Here is a 15,991-nt window from a genome sequence, read left to right as displayed (position 1 = left end):
AACTCCCTGTCACAAAGAAATAGCTGTGGCGAAAGAACTGAGACATTTCCAAAGAGGGATGAGACATAGAAAACTATGTCAGTAACTGGCTTTAAGGGGGATGGGAGTACATTTTTGGCCTACAGCTCCGCTGATGACTGGGGCTGATGGGAACTGCGGTTTAAAGCATCTGGAGGGCAGCATACGAAATTTGCCAGGCGCATTTTGCACCTGGCTATCGGCCACTTCTGACGTAGGGAAGATGCCCAGGCGCCAGGATGGTGCCTAATGTCTCCACTATCTGGAGGTGGATCCTTGGACCTTGCCTGTTTTCACATACTAACACAACACATCCTGTAGAATTCCATCCATGATATTTTATCTGCACAATCATAACGAATTTCAGGAACCAGAAAGCCCTATTGAAAAATACAACTTTTGAGCCGTTTGGCCCCAAAATGGCCACTAGACATTCCGTTTTGGAGACTGTAACCCTGCTTTAAGGAGCCATTTGGCACCTAGCTTATACAGTATATCTGAGTTTCTAACACTGCTGAAGGGTGTCAGGTTGATAAAGGCCGACTTAAGGCTTTGTCAGCCATCTTGAGGCAGCATTTCCCCCAGAGAGGCAAGGTATAACTATTTTAGAATGAGGGGGGGAAATGTCATTGAAACAAAAAAGGTGTCCTCTTTGTGATATAGACCACTTCATTTAGTGTACATTTGTAGCTGCCAGCAGGTGTTCAGCTGGAAACTGGATGGTAACCCCTATGGGTAGGGTTTTGATTTACCTCAGGGATGAGGACCAGCATGGTCAGGAATGATGGGAGCTGGAATCCAGCAAGATAGGTTCCCCATTAACCATCTCTGCTTCCCTACAAACCCTTCCTTTAGTGAGCTGAATATTTTTAAATTAGCCAGGACCAAAGCAGCGGGAAAAAATGAGGCAATCCCTGTGCCCTGACAGGACTTCTTGGAGTACTCATTTAAGCCTTCAAAACCAGTTTCCCCAGAGTTTAAAACTCCTTCCGACAGTGACTTTTTAGAGTCCAGCGACTTTATAGAGTCGCACCCTCATGCTTTCATGGCATTAGAAGCACTGAGAGTCACTGAGGTTTGGAAAAAAAGGGTTTATTCTGCCTTTCATAGTCAATTAAAGTGCCGGGTTCAATTATCATTCTACACATTTTTGTGCATATGCGGCACCCCCAGAATGTAATCCCCCCCCCCCCCGGATCGTATGTATGGTACTCAACACCCATTAAAAGCATCAGGAAACAGCAGAAACAACTCTGAATCCAAATGGGAAGGAAAGATCCCTAAAGGGAAGGGAGGAACATAAACAATGTTAACTCAGCTGGAAGGTCCCTTGGCTACTAAGTCCAGATCCAGTGGAAGATCAGTCAGCTAGCTAGCCCTTACAAATTTGAATTGAAAGTGTGTGTGGGGGGAGAATACACCTGAGGCTATTTACATAGTTAGGGGGGAAATGGAGACAATAGAAGACCTTTCGTAGAGAAACAAAAAATAAAAAAAAAATCCTTCCAGTAGCACCTTAGAGACCAACTAAGTTTGTCATAGGTATGAGCTTTCGTGAGCATGCACACTTCTTCAGATACACTGAAACAGAAGTCACCAGACCCTTATGTATAGTCAGAAGGTGGGGAGGGGTATTACTAAGAAGGGTGGTGGGAATGGGTGATTGGCTGACAGGAGTGGTAAACCTGTTGACAACGACTGTTAACTGCAATTGGTTTTGCAGGAAAAAGCAAGGGGTGAGATGGCTAAAGATAGCTTTATCATGTATAATGAGATAAGAATCCAATATCTTTATTCAGGCCAGGTCCAGGTCTCTCCATGGTTTTAAGCTTGGTAATGATTTGCAATTCAGCAACTTCTCTTTCCAGTCTGTTTCTGAAATTTTTCAATAATAAGACAGCTACTTTGAGATCTTGTATAGAATGTCCTGGGAGATTGAAGTGTTCTCCAACTGGTTTCTCTGTCTTGTGATTCCCGATGTCAGATTTATGTCCATTTTCGTGCATGCACACAAAAGCTCATACCAATGACAAACTTAGTTGGTCTCTAAGGTGCTACTGAGGACCCAGGTGGCGCTGTGGTTAAACTACTGAGCCTAGGGCTTGCTGATCAGAAGGTGGCGGTTCGAATCCCTGTGACGGGGTGAGCTCCCGTTGCTTGGTCCCAGCTCCTGCCAACCTAGCAGTTCGAAAGCACATCAAAATGCAAGTAGATAAATAGGAACTGCTACAGCAGGAAGGTAAATGGCGTTTCCATGTGCTGCTCTGGTTTGCCAGAAGCGGCTTTGTCATGCTGGCCACATGACCTGGAAGCTATATGCTGGCTCCCTCGGCCAATAATGCGAGATGAGCGCGCAACCCCAGAGTCGGTCACGACTGGACCTAATGGTCAGGGGTCCCTTTACCGTTTAAGGTGCTACTGGAAGGATTTTTATTTTATTTTTGGTTTTGACTACGTCATACCAACACGGCTAGCTGCCTGTAACAAGTACTTTCATAGAGATATTTTTCTTCCTTAAATCACATCCACACCATACATTTAAAGCACACAGCCCCTGCTCCCCCCCCCCCCGCAAGGATCCTGGGAACTGTAGTTTTTAAAAGACGCTTCAAATCGCAGCTCTTTGAGAGGTAAGCTACAGCTCTCAGGATTCTTAAGAAGAAACCATGTGCTTTAAACATACGTTGTGGATGTGCCCGCAGAATGAGCTGCAATTTCCAGAGTGGGTTAACAATCAATCCCTCCTCCAAGGGAACACTGGGAACTGTAGCGCTGGGAGAGGAACAACCCTCAGCAAACTTAACAAACTACATTTCTTAGGTGTAGGTAGGTAGCCATGTTGGTCTGATACACAAGTGTGCATGCACACAAAAGCTCATACCAATGACAAACTTAGTTGGTCTCTAAGGTGCTACTGGAAGGATTTTTTTTAATTTTTGTTTCGACTACATTTCTTAGGGTTCTTTGTGTTTAAAGTGGCATGATACTGTTCTAGAAATGTATAGTGCAGGATGCTGTATTGCAGCAACGTCCACGGTCAACCGCGATCGACAGGTAGATCTCCTATATGTCCCTGGTAGATCACGCGTTATTGTGGTTGATCGTGGGCAAGTAATGTCCCCGCCTCCTGCGAAGGAACGCGGAAGTAATGCTTGCTGTGGTGCTGTGTACAATAGTGATTGTTGCTGTTTGTGGTGAACGTCTTTTCTCATTCCCCCCCCCCCAAAAAAGAGCTCAACAACTCTGGGCAATCCTCCCTAAGAAAACTCACGCTCCTCCTACCTCCAGTGACAATGGGTAGATTACCAGCAGTTATTTTATACTGGGAGTAGATTGCAGTCTCTTGGGAGTTGGATATGACTGCTGCATTGGGCAGGTGGGATGGGCTGTCTTAGATGATGGTCCAACCCTGGCAAGACCAGCTCAAATATTTGATCAGTGATCCAGCCCACAAGGGAGAGAGAGAGAGAGAGAGAGAGAGAGAGAGAGAGAGAGAGAGAGAGAGAGAGAGAGAGAGAGAGAGAGATCCTTCTCTGTGTAAAAAACAAACAACCCTCCCCAGACACAATTGCAACAGCGGAGCTTGGTAGATAATTAATCCATGGCGTTAAACAGTCCAACCCAGGCTATTTATTTATTTAAAATATATCCAGCCTCTTGGACCAGCAAGGAAGAAGAAGAGGAGAAAAGCTGAGTTCAGTCACAACCTGGGAAATGCAACTGCTCTATGAGGAAAGGTCGCAGTACTGTATTTGGGACTTTTTAGTTTAGAGAAAAGGCGAGTTAGAAGTTATGTTTATCACAACATTGAGAAATTGAAGAAAATATTTTTCCCCTCTCTGTGAACATCCAACGATGCTGAATGTTGGAAGATTCAGGACGCAATAACGTAATTCTATGAAACTCACTTCCGCAGGAGGCAGTGATTGCCACCAACCTGGATGGATTTAGAAGAGGATTACACAAATTCATGGAGAGGAGAGGAGAGGCTAGCGACACAATGGCCAGGCTCTGAGTCCCAGTTGCTGGAAATGGCATGACGGGATATTTGCTCTTGTGCTTGGGCCCTGTTTGTGGGACAAACAGGTCCCACTGAGACATCTGGTTGACCACTGTGAGAACAGGATGCTAGCTAGATGTGCCACTGGCCTCATCCAGCAATCTCTTCTTATGTTGTTGTTTAGTCGTTTAGTCGTGTCCGACTCTTCGTGACCCCATGGACCATAGCATGCCAGGCACTCCTGTCTTGCACTGCCTCCCGCAGTTTGGTCAAACTCATGTTCGTAGCTTCGAGAACACTGTCCAACCACCTCGTCCTTTGTCGTCCCCTTCTCCTAGTGCCCTCAATCTTTCCCAACATCGAGGTCTTTTCCAAGGATTCTTCTCTTCTCATGAGGTGGCCAAAGTATTGGAGCCTCAGCTTCACGATCTGTCCTTCCAGGGAGCACTCAGGGCTGATTTCCTTCAGAATTGATAGGTTTGATCTTCTTGCAGTCCATGGGACTCTCAAGAGTCTCCTCCAGCACCACAATTCAAAAGCATAAATTCTTCGGCGATCAGCCTTCTTTATGGTCCAGCTCTCACTTCCATACATCACTACTGGGAAAACCATAGCTTTAACTATACGGACCTTTGTCGGCAAGGTGATGTCTCTGCTTTTTAAGATGCTGTCTAGGTTTGTCATTGCTTTTCTCCCAAGAAGCAGGCGTCTTTTAATTTCGTGACTGCTGTCACCATCTGCAGTGATCAAGGAGCCCTCTCTCTTCTTATATTATGTTCTAAATGCAACTCCACACTCTGTCCCCAAACATAATCTTGGGCACCAATTTTTCTCCACTCTCCAAGATGCAGAAAACCACTAGATATGGCAGAAATTCAACTATAAACAGAGCAAATGGCCTACATCAGCCTTTGCCTACCCTGGGGCCCTCCAGACGTTTTATTAGACTACATCACCCACCAAACCCTGCCAGCAACAACTGCTTTGGACCACCTCCTAAGGGGAAGGGGAGGCTGATGGGAACTGTAGTCCAAAAGGGCCAAGCTGGCTGGGGGCTGCAGCCCAAAACAACTGGGAGCACCAGGCTAGTGCAGGTTGACCCCCTGTAGTTTTGCATTCATCCTACACAACCCCAGAAAACGGTCGTGCTGCCTGACTAAAGAATGAGTGAACCATACTGTGGAAACACCTAAAACACTCTTCCGAGTCATATATTAAAAAGACTTTTAAGAAAAAGACTCCCTTCCTCTGTAAAGGACAGAAAGGATCTATCCCAACATGAGCCACTGGAAATAATAGCCTAGTCTCCCAAACAGGTTTTCACTCCTTCTGAAGAATCCTTTGCCCATCACCAGCAGAGAGGGCCACACCTCCAAGGACAGGAAGGGATATTGAGAAGGCAAGTGGGTTGGGACAATGGCCTTAGTGAACTGGCTGACCTCATAGGGTTGCCATGAGGCTTGCTGAGGTCATGTATACCTGGCCATTTTTACCTACCCACATGCACACTGCGTTTCTCTTTCAATGCATGAATCATCAGACTGCTTTGTTTTATATTTTAACATTCATTGCGGGGGCTGGACTAGATGACTCTTCGGATCCCCTCAAACTCTACAATTCTGTGATTATTTCCTTGTTTATTTCATGTAGGTGGTGGCCTACATGGCTTTTCCTCCTCCTCATTTTACCGCCACAACAACCCTGTGAGGTAGGGTTTGGGCTGAGCAGCAGGGAAATGGGCCCAAGTCACCCTGTGAGTTTCATGGTCGAGTGGGAATTAGAACCCTGGTCTCCCAGATCCTGGTCCAAACACTAAACAGTACACCACACTGGTTCCCACAGATTAACATTACACCTAATAGTCAGGTGCTTGGAGTAAAACAAAAGATGGACGGGCTTCATTGCCATTGTTTGAGCTTCCTGGAAGTAAGGGGTGCCAAAGCCTGCTCTAGAGTTTGGGGTCAGGCTGTGGGAGGAGGCTGAGAATGGCATCAGGCTCCAGTGACCCATCCCCACTGCCAGGCAGAGTATGGTACCCCAAAGTCTTTAGAAAACTTCCTGTAAAAATAATATCAATTACTTGTTTCTCTCTCTGGAAGGCACCTCATGAGGGGCTGCCTTTAAGGTCTACTCAGAATCACCAGCGAACTTAAAATGCAGCTGTTGACACAGACTGGTGGAAAGGACACATTCTGCCAGTCTAAAACAACTCCACTGGCTTCTAGTAGTTCTGGGCAAGTGTTGAAGTTGTTTCCTAGAGCCCTCGCTCCACATTTTCCTGGCCTTCAGAGCCATCCGAGAACAGACCTATTCGCTTCTGGCAATCACCCTGATTATGGAGTAACATTCCCCAGCCTGCGGCCTACTCTGGAGGCCAGCAAAAGACTCTTTCAGTTGCCCCAGCCTTTTTTAGTTTCCCAATACAGTACCTTAAACTTTATCACAAGCAACTGTTGGTTGCAGAACCATTTTATTGCTGTTTTATTTTTACCTTTCCTATGATGCCGCTTGTGTGTTCCTTTTTAATAAAAGATCATTGTAGGATTTCTGATTATCTTAAACTACCCCGAAAGTTTTTAATTGATTCCCTGCCTGCAACCCCAGATTGAGGATTATATGTTTATTTTACTTAATTATTTTTATTTCACAGAATTTGTATACTGCCTGATTGTTTAAAAAAAACACCCCAAAGCAGGTTACAAAAAGAATCAATCAATGAAACTATTTGTAAAATCAAATAAAACACTCAAAAGGTTAAAATCAGCGATGAACTAAAAACATATCATGATTCTACGTATCTGGGTAAAGGTAAAGGGACCCCTGACCATTAGGTCCGGTCGTGACCGACTCTGGGGTTGCGCGCTCATCTCGCATTATTGGCCGAGGGAGCCGGCATATAGCTTCCAGGTCATGTGGCCAGCATGACAAAGCCGCTTCTGGCAAACCAGAGCAGCACATGGAAACGCCATTTACCTTCCCGCTGTAGCAGTTCCTATTTATCTACTTGCATTTTGACGTGCTTTCGAACTGCTAGGTTGGCAGGAGCTGGGACCAAGCAACGGGAGCTCACCCCGTCACAGGGATTCGAACCACCGACCTTCTGATCAGCAAGCCCTAGGCTCAGTGGTTTAGCCCACAGCGCCACCTGGGTCCCTTTACGTATCTGGGTAGGCATGTGTAAACAAAGATGCTTGTAGCAGGTGCAGGAAGGACCCTACCTGATGTCAATAGGCTGGGAGTTCCAAAGTGTGGGTGGTGCTGCGGTAAAAGATTGATTTCTTACAAATGCAGAAAGGGTATTATGTAGCACCTGTAGCAGCGCCAGTTCGGCAGACTGAAGGAATCGCATGAGCATATATGGGGCAAGGCGATCTCACAGCTAATTCAGTCCCAAGTTGTTAAGGACAATAGCAACACCTTGCAACCTAATCCAAAAAGCAGCATTCAAGAAATAATTCTCAATTCCCAAAACTCATCTCTTCCAGATTTAAGAGAGCCCTCTGCTTTCGCCTTTCCAGCATCTCCCCAACCAGAATATACAGAAACTTTACCAGCATCCCCCGATTGCTTCTAAAACTGTTCTTTGATCCCATGCTCTCTCTTTTTTGGTCAATAACTATGCCACACATACACACACCTGCTGGAAAAGCACTCAGGAGCCTCTGAGCCAACAGATAACAGGCATCAGGTCCTCAGAACAGATCACGCCTTTATTAAAAGCTTTTAAAGCCCAGCGCAAGATGGACCTGTTTGGGTAGCTTGAAATGAATAGATCAGGGCATGGGGCACCCTGCCAGCTCACCGCTCATTAAATCCCAGGGTGTGGTTTAAAAGAACACAGAAACATGATTCTGCTTGCCTTTACACCTCCTCCTGACAATCATTTTGTCAAGAAGGAAAAGAGTATAAAATTCAGGGCTGTACATACTAAGCAACAGCCAAGACAGACCTGTTGTATCTGCAATTCCAGCCTGCGAAGGAAATTAGCAATAGACAGCTTGGGAAGAAAACAGTACATTTTGGTGCCAACACCACAAACCAGGAGTCCTAGGCCTAAAGAAGTAGGAATAGCAAAGCAATCTACTCCTCCAAACCTCTCCCAAGGCCAACTGATGCCCTTCGAGAATTAAAGATAAGGAATTTGTACATGTACCAACACAGAGGAGAACGAAAGGAACAGTGAGTCTATCTTTCAAACAATGATTCAACAAGGAAATATCGGTAAATTCTCTCCCATTGGAAGCACGGCAGGGCAACCACCATTTTAAGTCTTCAGCAACCAAGAGAGAAAAACCAAAACACCTTTGTAAGTTTACAATTGAAGTTCTACGAACTCACATGGCATCACTATCTAAACACGAACTCGGCTCTATAACTATCCGTCCATTTATCTGAAGCCAAAAAAGAAATAGGCAACTCTGTGAGTAATTGAGCTGAATTAATATTAAAAAGGTACAGTTTCTATAGACCCAAAAAACAAATAACTTTCAGAACGAAAGATAAAGGACCACAGAAAGGCAAAAAGAGGAAGAGATACAACAAAGAGTCTAGTGCTTTTTTAAAAAATTGGCCGTTTTATTACAGTACTGTATAGAAGTTTTTGTTGACTTGGGAACACTTTATCAGATCCCTAGAGCATGACCCTCTGTTATTAGGACATAGGTTGAAGGGAAAAAAGCAGTCAAAGGTTCCCCTTATGTTTACTCAGGATTCCTAATATGATGTTGGGATGATCAGCTACTGCTGCCCTATAAAGGGTCCTTTTGTCTGCATTCTCCTCTTTTCATATTTTTTCTCCTCTTTACATCCATATACAGTGGTACCTCGGTTTATGAACACAATTGGTTCCGGAAGTCTGTTCATAAACTGAAGCGTTCATAAACTGAAGCGAACTTTCCCATTGAAAGTAATGGAAAGTGGATTAATCTGTTCCAGACAGTCCGCGGAGTACTTAAACTGAAGCGTTCATAAACTGAAGCGAATTTTCCCATTGAAAGTAATGGAAAATGGATTAATCCGTTCCGGACGGGTCCGCGGAGTACTTAAACTGAAGCGTTCATAAACTGAAGCATGGGTGTAATTGGTTCCGGAGGTCTGTTCATAAACTGAAGCGTTCATAAACTGAAGCGAACTTCCCCATTGAAAGTAATGGAAAATGAATTAATCCGTTCCAGATGGGTCCGTGGCGTTCATAAACCGAAAATTCATAAACCGAGGTGTTCATAAACAGAGGTTCCACTGTATCTGAGGATCACACACCATGCAGTGAGGTGAACCGTGGTCCCCAAAAGCTAAGCACCGTAACAAAACAAAAGGTGTGACTCTTTAAGGTGCCGCGAATCTCTTGGAGCACACCCACGACATCATACATTTAAAGCACGTGGTATCCCCCAAATAATTCTAGGATCTGTAGTTTCTATCTCCTGGAACTGCAGTTCCCAGGATCCTTTGCTTGCACTGGTACAAACTCACACACCTATCCCTCTGGAGAAGATAACGGAAAGGAAGGTCACACTGTGTATTTAACAAAACTACACAGACTTCTTTCCCACCTACAAAAGGGGATCAACACAAATGCTTTAAATACAATTTCCCTGTCTCAGGCTGCAAACTGAGGTGTGGATACTTTGTTGAGAGAGCATCCCCCACTCCTGTTTTAAGATGGCTGGCACAACCTGCAATGAACCATGGTGGGGGGGGGGAATAAGCAATTCTGGGAAATGTGAGGTGTTGGCTTGAGCCATAGAGGGCTTGGCAGGAACTCTGCTTGCTTCCCCTTTCCAAGGTCTGCCCGATCTGTTACACAACCCACAGGCAAGGAGGTGTACTTGCTGGGTTTTTTGCCAGGGGGAGGAAGGGGAGAGAGAGACTTAACATTTAAGAAATTTCATCCTTACAACCAAAGAGGTCACCAGCAGAAAATAGCTGGGAGTGGAGAAAGAGGGAAATGGACAGGGTAAGGACTAGAAAACTATATTTTTTAAAAAGAATTTTTGCCAGTTTCCGGGTCCACTTTCTGCCTGAAACTCCCGAGAGCCGCTGCCAGTCAGTGTCGACAATATGGAGCGAGATGGACCCCAAGGTCTGGCTGCAAGTATAAGGCCGCTTCCTCTGGTCCTGAGCCCCACCTGGGAGGCTGCCCCAAATCTCCTTCCAGACCCACTCACCTGGGAAGTTCCTTCCAGCCCCCCCCCCACTTGCACCCACTTCCTTTGCCTACTCACACAGCCCGGCGAAGAAGCAGCCCCACCAAAGCCAGCCCATCGCCGCCACCGCCATTGCCTCCTCCGCTGCGCAACCGACTGAGCAAGACCGGAGCGGAGCGGCACCCAGGTGAGCAGGAGCCCCTCCCGGATTGGCTGAGCGGGACGCCCGTCCCCGGCTCCCCGCCCCGCCCGCACAGGTGAGGCGCTCCGCAAGGAAAGGCGCTCCGGAGGGGGCGTGGAAAAGACTCGCCCCGCCCTCCTCCTTGGAGTTTGCGTGGGAGGGGAGAGCGCCATCCTTTCCACGCCCACCCCCCACCCCCCAGCATCGTCAATCAGGGCTTTCCCTCCTGCAAGGTAGCAAAGGAAATGCAGGATTCAACCCCCACCCCACCCGCTTTGGGGCAGGTCCACACCACGCCTGCAAAGTGCATCCAACGCGCATTTAGAGCGCATGACTTCCTTCAAGCAATCCTGCGAGCTGTAGTTTGTCATGAGTGCTGGGAATTGTAGCATAGTGAAGGGGGGGAGCTACAGTTCCCAGGATTATTTGGGGAAACCCGGGGGGGGGTTTAAATGTGCAAAGGTGAGACAACTCTTGTTTTGTTTCCTTATGAAGCAGATGTGGACGAGGGTTTCAAAAATCCAGGCGCCCTGATCCTTACCCCAACCAGGAGCAAAAAAATAAATTATGAAAATATTTTCACCTAGCCCTAGAGTTTAGGATATTGCTCCAAGTGTGTGTGTGCATTCATATTCAAGTACAGTATTTTCCAAAAGCTTGCTTTTCATAGGTGTATCCAGGATTATTGGGGGTGGGGGCAGGACACCCACTGTTACCATGTCTGGCTCTGTCTAGCAGATTTCGAACGACATGTGTCAACAACAATGTAGATTTGTATTTTAATCTGTTTTCAGTTTAGTGGTGGTTTTAAATTTTTGAAAGTTTTAAATGGTTGTTGATAGCTGTCTCTACCAATAATTTTATTGCTTTATTCTTTTTGTAAAGCAGTTTGATGTTTTGTTTGTTACAATCAAGCAGTGTATGTATAAATTTTATGAAATAAAGTGAGTAACCACCAAACCAAAGGGAGGCGTTTTTTTAAATACTGGTCTATAGAAATCCATGATTTGTATGCTGACTTTTCTAAAAGGTCTCTTTCCCAAATCTTTGAGATTGCAAGTATTTTAGGTTAATAGCAAATTCAGCCAGGAGGAGGACTATTCAGGTTTGGAGCCTCACAGGTGTGGGAATCTTAAAGTAACCCTCCACCCCTACTGCTGCCCCACTCTGGATTGGGGGGGGGAGGTGCCTGGAATTTGCATCAGAAAGACCACTCCAAAGGGACTTAATTCCCCCACCCATGGTATTTATGTTTAGCTTAAAATCCAATTTGGTGAAGAATTTGAATTTACTCTTGGAATCTATCAATCGGGACTTGCTGCCCTCTGGTGGCTACTGTCAGTCACAGGCCACTGTGAAAAATGAAACCGTGGGCCAAATCCACAGCCCTCGTAGGTGGCGGCTCATTGCCAACCTCCTCTCTGCTTTCTTTCTTTTCTAAGCATTTGTTTATCAAGGTTTTCAAAGTACTGGCAATACAAGATGCTCCAGGGGTGCCTGCACTCAACAGATCTTGCTTCCCCACTAGGATTTCTAAGGAAGCTCCAAGTCATAACTTTGAGTCCACCACAGAACATTATTTATTTATTTATTTATTTATTTATTTATCTATTTATTTATTTATTTATTTCCCCAGCTCCTGGGCGGCTTCCAACAAAGATTTAAAACACATTAAAATGTCACACATTTAAAACTTCCCTGAACAGGGCTGCCTTCAGATGTCTTCTAAATGTCAGGTAGTTGTTTATCTCTGACATCTGATGAGAGGGCATTCCACAGGGTGGGTGCCACTACCGAGAAGGCCCTCTGCCTGGTTCCCTGTAGCTTTGCTTCTCGCAATGAGGGAACCGCCAGAAGGCCCTTGGCGCTGGACCTTAGTGTCTGGGCAGAACAATGGGGGTGGAGACACTACTTCAGGTATACTGGGCCGAGGCCATTTAGGGCTTTAAAGGTCAACACCAACACTTTGAATTGTGCTTGGAAACATACTGGGAGCCAATATAGGTCTTTCAAGACCGGTGTTATATGGTCCCGGTGGCCGCTCCCAGTCACCAGTCTAGTGGCCGCATTCTGGATTAGTTGTAGTTTCTGGGTCACCTTCAAAGGTAGCCCCACATAGAGCGCATTGCAGTACCTAGTCCAAGCGGGAGATAACTAGAGCATGCACCACTCTGGCGAGACAGTCACGGCTCTGTATCTACAGCTTCCAGCATCAACCCCCAAACTCACACACACACCATTCTTCCATACACAACCCTACCTAGGATGATATGGCATCCTTGTCTCTATGGTAATCCCTTGCACATTTTATATTTGTTGGAAGTCACCCAGAGTGGCCAGGGCAACCAAGTCAGATAATAAAATCGTTGCTGTTAGTATTATTATTATTTTCATACTTAACTGGTCAGCTAAGGCCATTACCTTAACAAAGGGACTGGCTGGGCTGGTTTAGCAGCCTATTCTGCTAGATTGTAAACCTTGCTGGATACAGGATCACAGACTTAGAAGGTATCCCTGGATAGCATCTAGACCAGGCATAGGCAACCTACCTTGGCTCTCCAGATGTTTTGGAACTACAACTCCCATGATCCCTGACCACTGGGCCCTGTTAGCTAGGGATCATGGGAGTTGTAGTTCTAAAACATCTGGAGAGCCAAGGTTGCCTATGCCTGATCTAGACTGACCCCTCAAAAAATCCCTTTAACACTACTATGCCCTGAAGATCAGCTAGATTAGAAGAAGCTGGAGACCTCTTGCTTTAAACAAAACAAAGCATAGGAACACAAAATACAGCCCGATACCAGGTCAGATCACTGGTACATTTAGCCCAATGTTCCCTACACTGACTGGTAGCAGCTTTCAACGGTTTCAGACAGGTATCATCTCCACCTCAAGATGCCACAGACTCAACATGGGACATGCAAAACAGATGCTCTATCCCTGAGCCATAGCCCTCCAAGGGGAGCTACACCAAGCCCACAAAAGAGCTGCCACTTTTATTCTGAGAAAACAGCCATACTGGCCAGGGCTCAGAAAGGCAGGTTTATGCCATGATAAATATGCTTTCAGGGGATACAAAATCTACCCCCCTCCCGTTTTTTTGAAGTTGCTGCAGACTAGCACCAACTATCCCTCCAGAACTGTTATCCTTTTCCAGCAGCATGGCGGCAGAAACTAATACTGTACTCATTCTGCATTTGTAAGAAATTAGGGTTGTCATATTTCAAAAAGTAAAAACCAAGACACCCCCAAAATGTTGAGCTTTTCCCCCCTGCCTTTGAAATCCTGGTAATGTCCGGAAGGAACTGGACATAGGCAGCCCTATAAAAAATCAAGTAAGAAAGTGAATTTTTAGCATGACAGCACCCAAACTTTGGAGTCCCCTGTCTGCTGACATCAGAAGAGTGCTGTCAAAATACTCTTTTCGGCTCCCTGCTTAAAGTGCTTTTGTTAAGCCAAATCTGCCCAGATTCATAGATTGTTGACATGCATTTTAACCTGTTTCTAGTTTGCCACTGGTTTTAATTACTTTTTGGGGGGGAATGTTTCCCATAGCGGTTTCTACTGATAATTTCGTTTTATTCTTTCCGTAAACTGTATTAGAGAGCTGTTGGGGTTTTTTATGCAATCAAGCAGTATATAAAGGTTATGAAATAACTACAGTGGTACCTCGGTTTATGAACACAATTGGTTCCGGAAGTCTGTTCATAAACTGAAGCGTTCATAAACTGAAGCGAACTTTCCCATTGAAAGTAATGGAAAGTGGATTAATCCATTCCAGACGGGTCCGCGGAGTACTCAACCTGAAGCGTACTTAACCCGAAGCATGGGTGTAATTGGTTCCGGAAGTCTGTTCATAAACTGAAGCGTTCATAAACCGAAGCGAACTTTCCCATTGAAAGTAATGGAAAGTTAATTACTGTAATCCGTTCCAGATGGGTCCGCGGCATTCGTAAACCGAACATTTGTAAACCGAGGTGTTCATAAACCGAGGCTCCACTGTAAATATAATCCTTTGGTTCTGTTTTTTTAAAAGCACCATGCCAGAGGGATACACCTAACTTGGGAAAAGAGGCCATTCTTTGCCCCAAGGAGCCTACAGTTTAAATGCCTGTCAGTTGCCGTTGGAGGGATAGCCCAGGCAGACTAAGCAGGTTTTGAGTCTCTGGCCAAAGAAGGATGGGCGAATAGAGAAAAGCGGGGGGAGGGAGGTAGAGAGAGAGAAGGGGTGAGTTGTGGGGGGGGAGGGTGTTTCAAGGGTTTCAGGCTGGCAGAAGGCACCAAATGAGCTACGCTGGTGGACTGAGCTGACTGCTGCAGAGCAATGAGCCCTGGAAAGAAGGGCAAGCACTGGGCCAGAGCTCTACCTGGCTGGTGGATTCTCCTTGGCTGTGTAACAGGTACCAGGCAACAGGGATGGTGCAAAACAAGGGAGGTGGTTTTTTTCTTTCTTTCCAGGGGTTCAGCAGGGGGAAGAGAAACAGCCTCACTGGGGGGAACAAACCAAACTTGGCAGGCAGACCGAGCTAGGAAAATTTTTGGGGTCCTCTTCCATTCCGCTTGTGTCACATCCAAACCATTTAAAGCACTTTTAACAGGCACAGAGGGTGCTATGATCTATAGGTCTGAAAGGTCAGCACCCCCTTAACAAACTATAGTTCTCAGGATTCTTAGGGGGAAGCCATGATTGCTAATAGCATGTTGTATTATCTCTCTCCCCCCCCCTCCCCGGGCTGTATTTTAATAGATGTTTCTTTACACTGTTGGAATCATAGTTCCATTACTTTTCACCTATAATCTTTTATGTTTTTAGCTATGGGTATTTTATCTGTGTGCGTTCCCCGCCCATGAGTTGCCTTGAGTCCTGGAGAAAATGCGGGGCGTAATTAAATGAATAAATAAAAGCATAAATGCAATATTGTGGAATAGGAGTGCTTAAAATAAATGGTGCGGTGGGTATCACCTTGGTTTTACAGTGTTGGGGCAGGTTTTACAGTGTTGGGGCTGGGGGCTGGCTTACAGCCAAGGTTGTAGTCCTGATAGCATTTTAAAAAAATTTAAAGGGTGGCAGATTTGGATCAGGGCCACGGTACTGAGAAAATTCAGGGTTAAGCCTTTACCCTATGGAAACCTTGCTTCCTCATCCATACCAATTAGCAGCTTGGGAGGGTTGGTACAGTGGGAAAACAGTAGAACAATAACGGTTTGTTAAAAAAAGGCCCATCCCTGCCACTGTGGCCCCAATCCAACCCACGCCCCTTATTTTTACCAACAGCATGGTCACGGAGAAACAATTGGTTGTTGTGACTGGTGGGTTTTTTCCCCCCTCATACACATTCAGAATCCATTTGTTGAAAGCTGTGAAGGTGCCACACACAGCTTAGGGGCCACCACAGAGAAGGCTCTCTCTGCTTGAGCCACCCCCACCCCCTGAGCATATGAGGGTGGTAGAACTACCAAGAGGGCCCCCTCTGCTGATTTCAGCACTCAGGAGGGTCTGTGGGGTGAGGGGGATAGGAAGTTGCTGCCAAGGAACTGGTGCCAACTGCTATCTTTGAAAACAGGTTGCTTGGAGATTGGGGAGGGGGGTTTAATGGAAGCTGCCTCAGCACCCAAAGGCTCTCACCGCCGTCTCTCAGGCACGTC

General features: G+C 45.9%; 1 protein-coding gene across 2 annotated transcripts in view; it reads right to left on the bottom strand.

Annotated features, from left to right (window-relative positions):
• F11R (F11 receptor) overlaps positions 1-10,395 on the bottom strand; it is a 32,984-nt gene extending 22,589 nt beyond the window's left edge. For both annotated transcript variants that reach the window (XR_009556944.1, XM_060269935.1), the window contains exon 1: positions 10,243-10,395. Coding sequence is in view for 1 of the 2 variants with exons in the window: in XM_060269935.1 (XP_060125918.1) it covers positions 10,243-10,297 (55 nt within the window). In the remaining variant the exon portion in view is untranslated. The remainder of the gene's footprint in view (positions 1-10,242) is intronic.
• Between the last annotated feature and the right edge of the window lie 5,596 nt (positions 10,396-15,991).

Source organism: Zootoca vivipara, chromosome 17 (genome assembly GCF_963506605.1).
Source record: "Zootoca vivipara chromosome 17, rZooViv1.1, whole genome shotgun sequence".
NCBI classification, from domain to species: domain Eukaryota; kingdom Metazoa; phylum Chordata; class Lepidosauria; order Squamata; family Lacertidae; genus Zootoca; species Zootoca vivipara.
The sequence above is the reverse complement of the archived record's forward strand: the minus strand, read 5'-3'. Positions and strand labels throughout refer to the sequence as shown.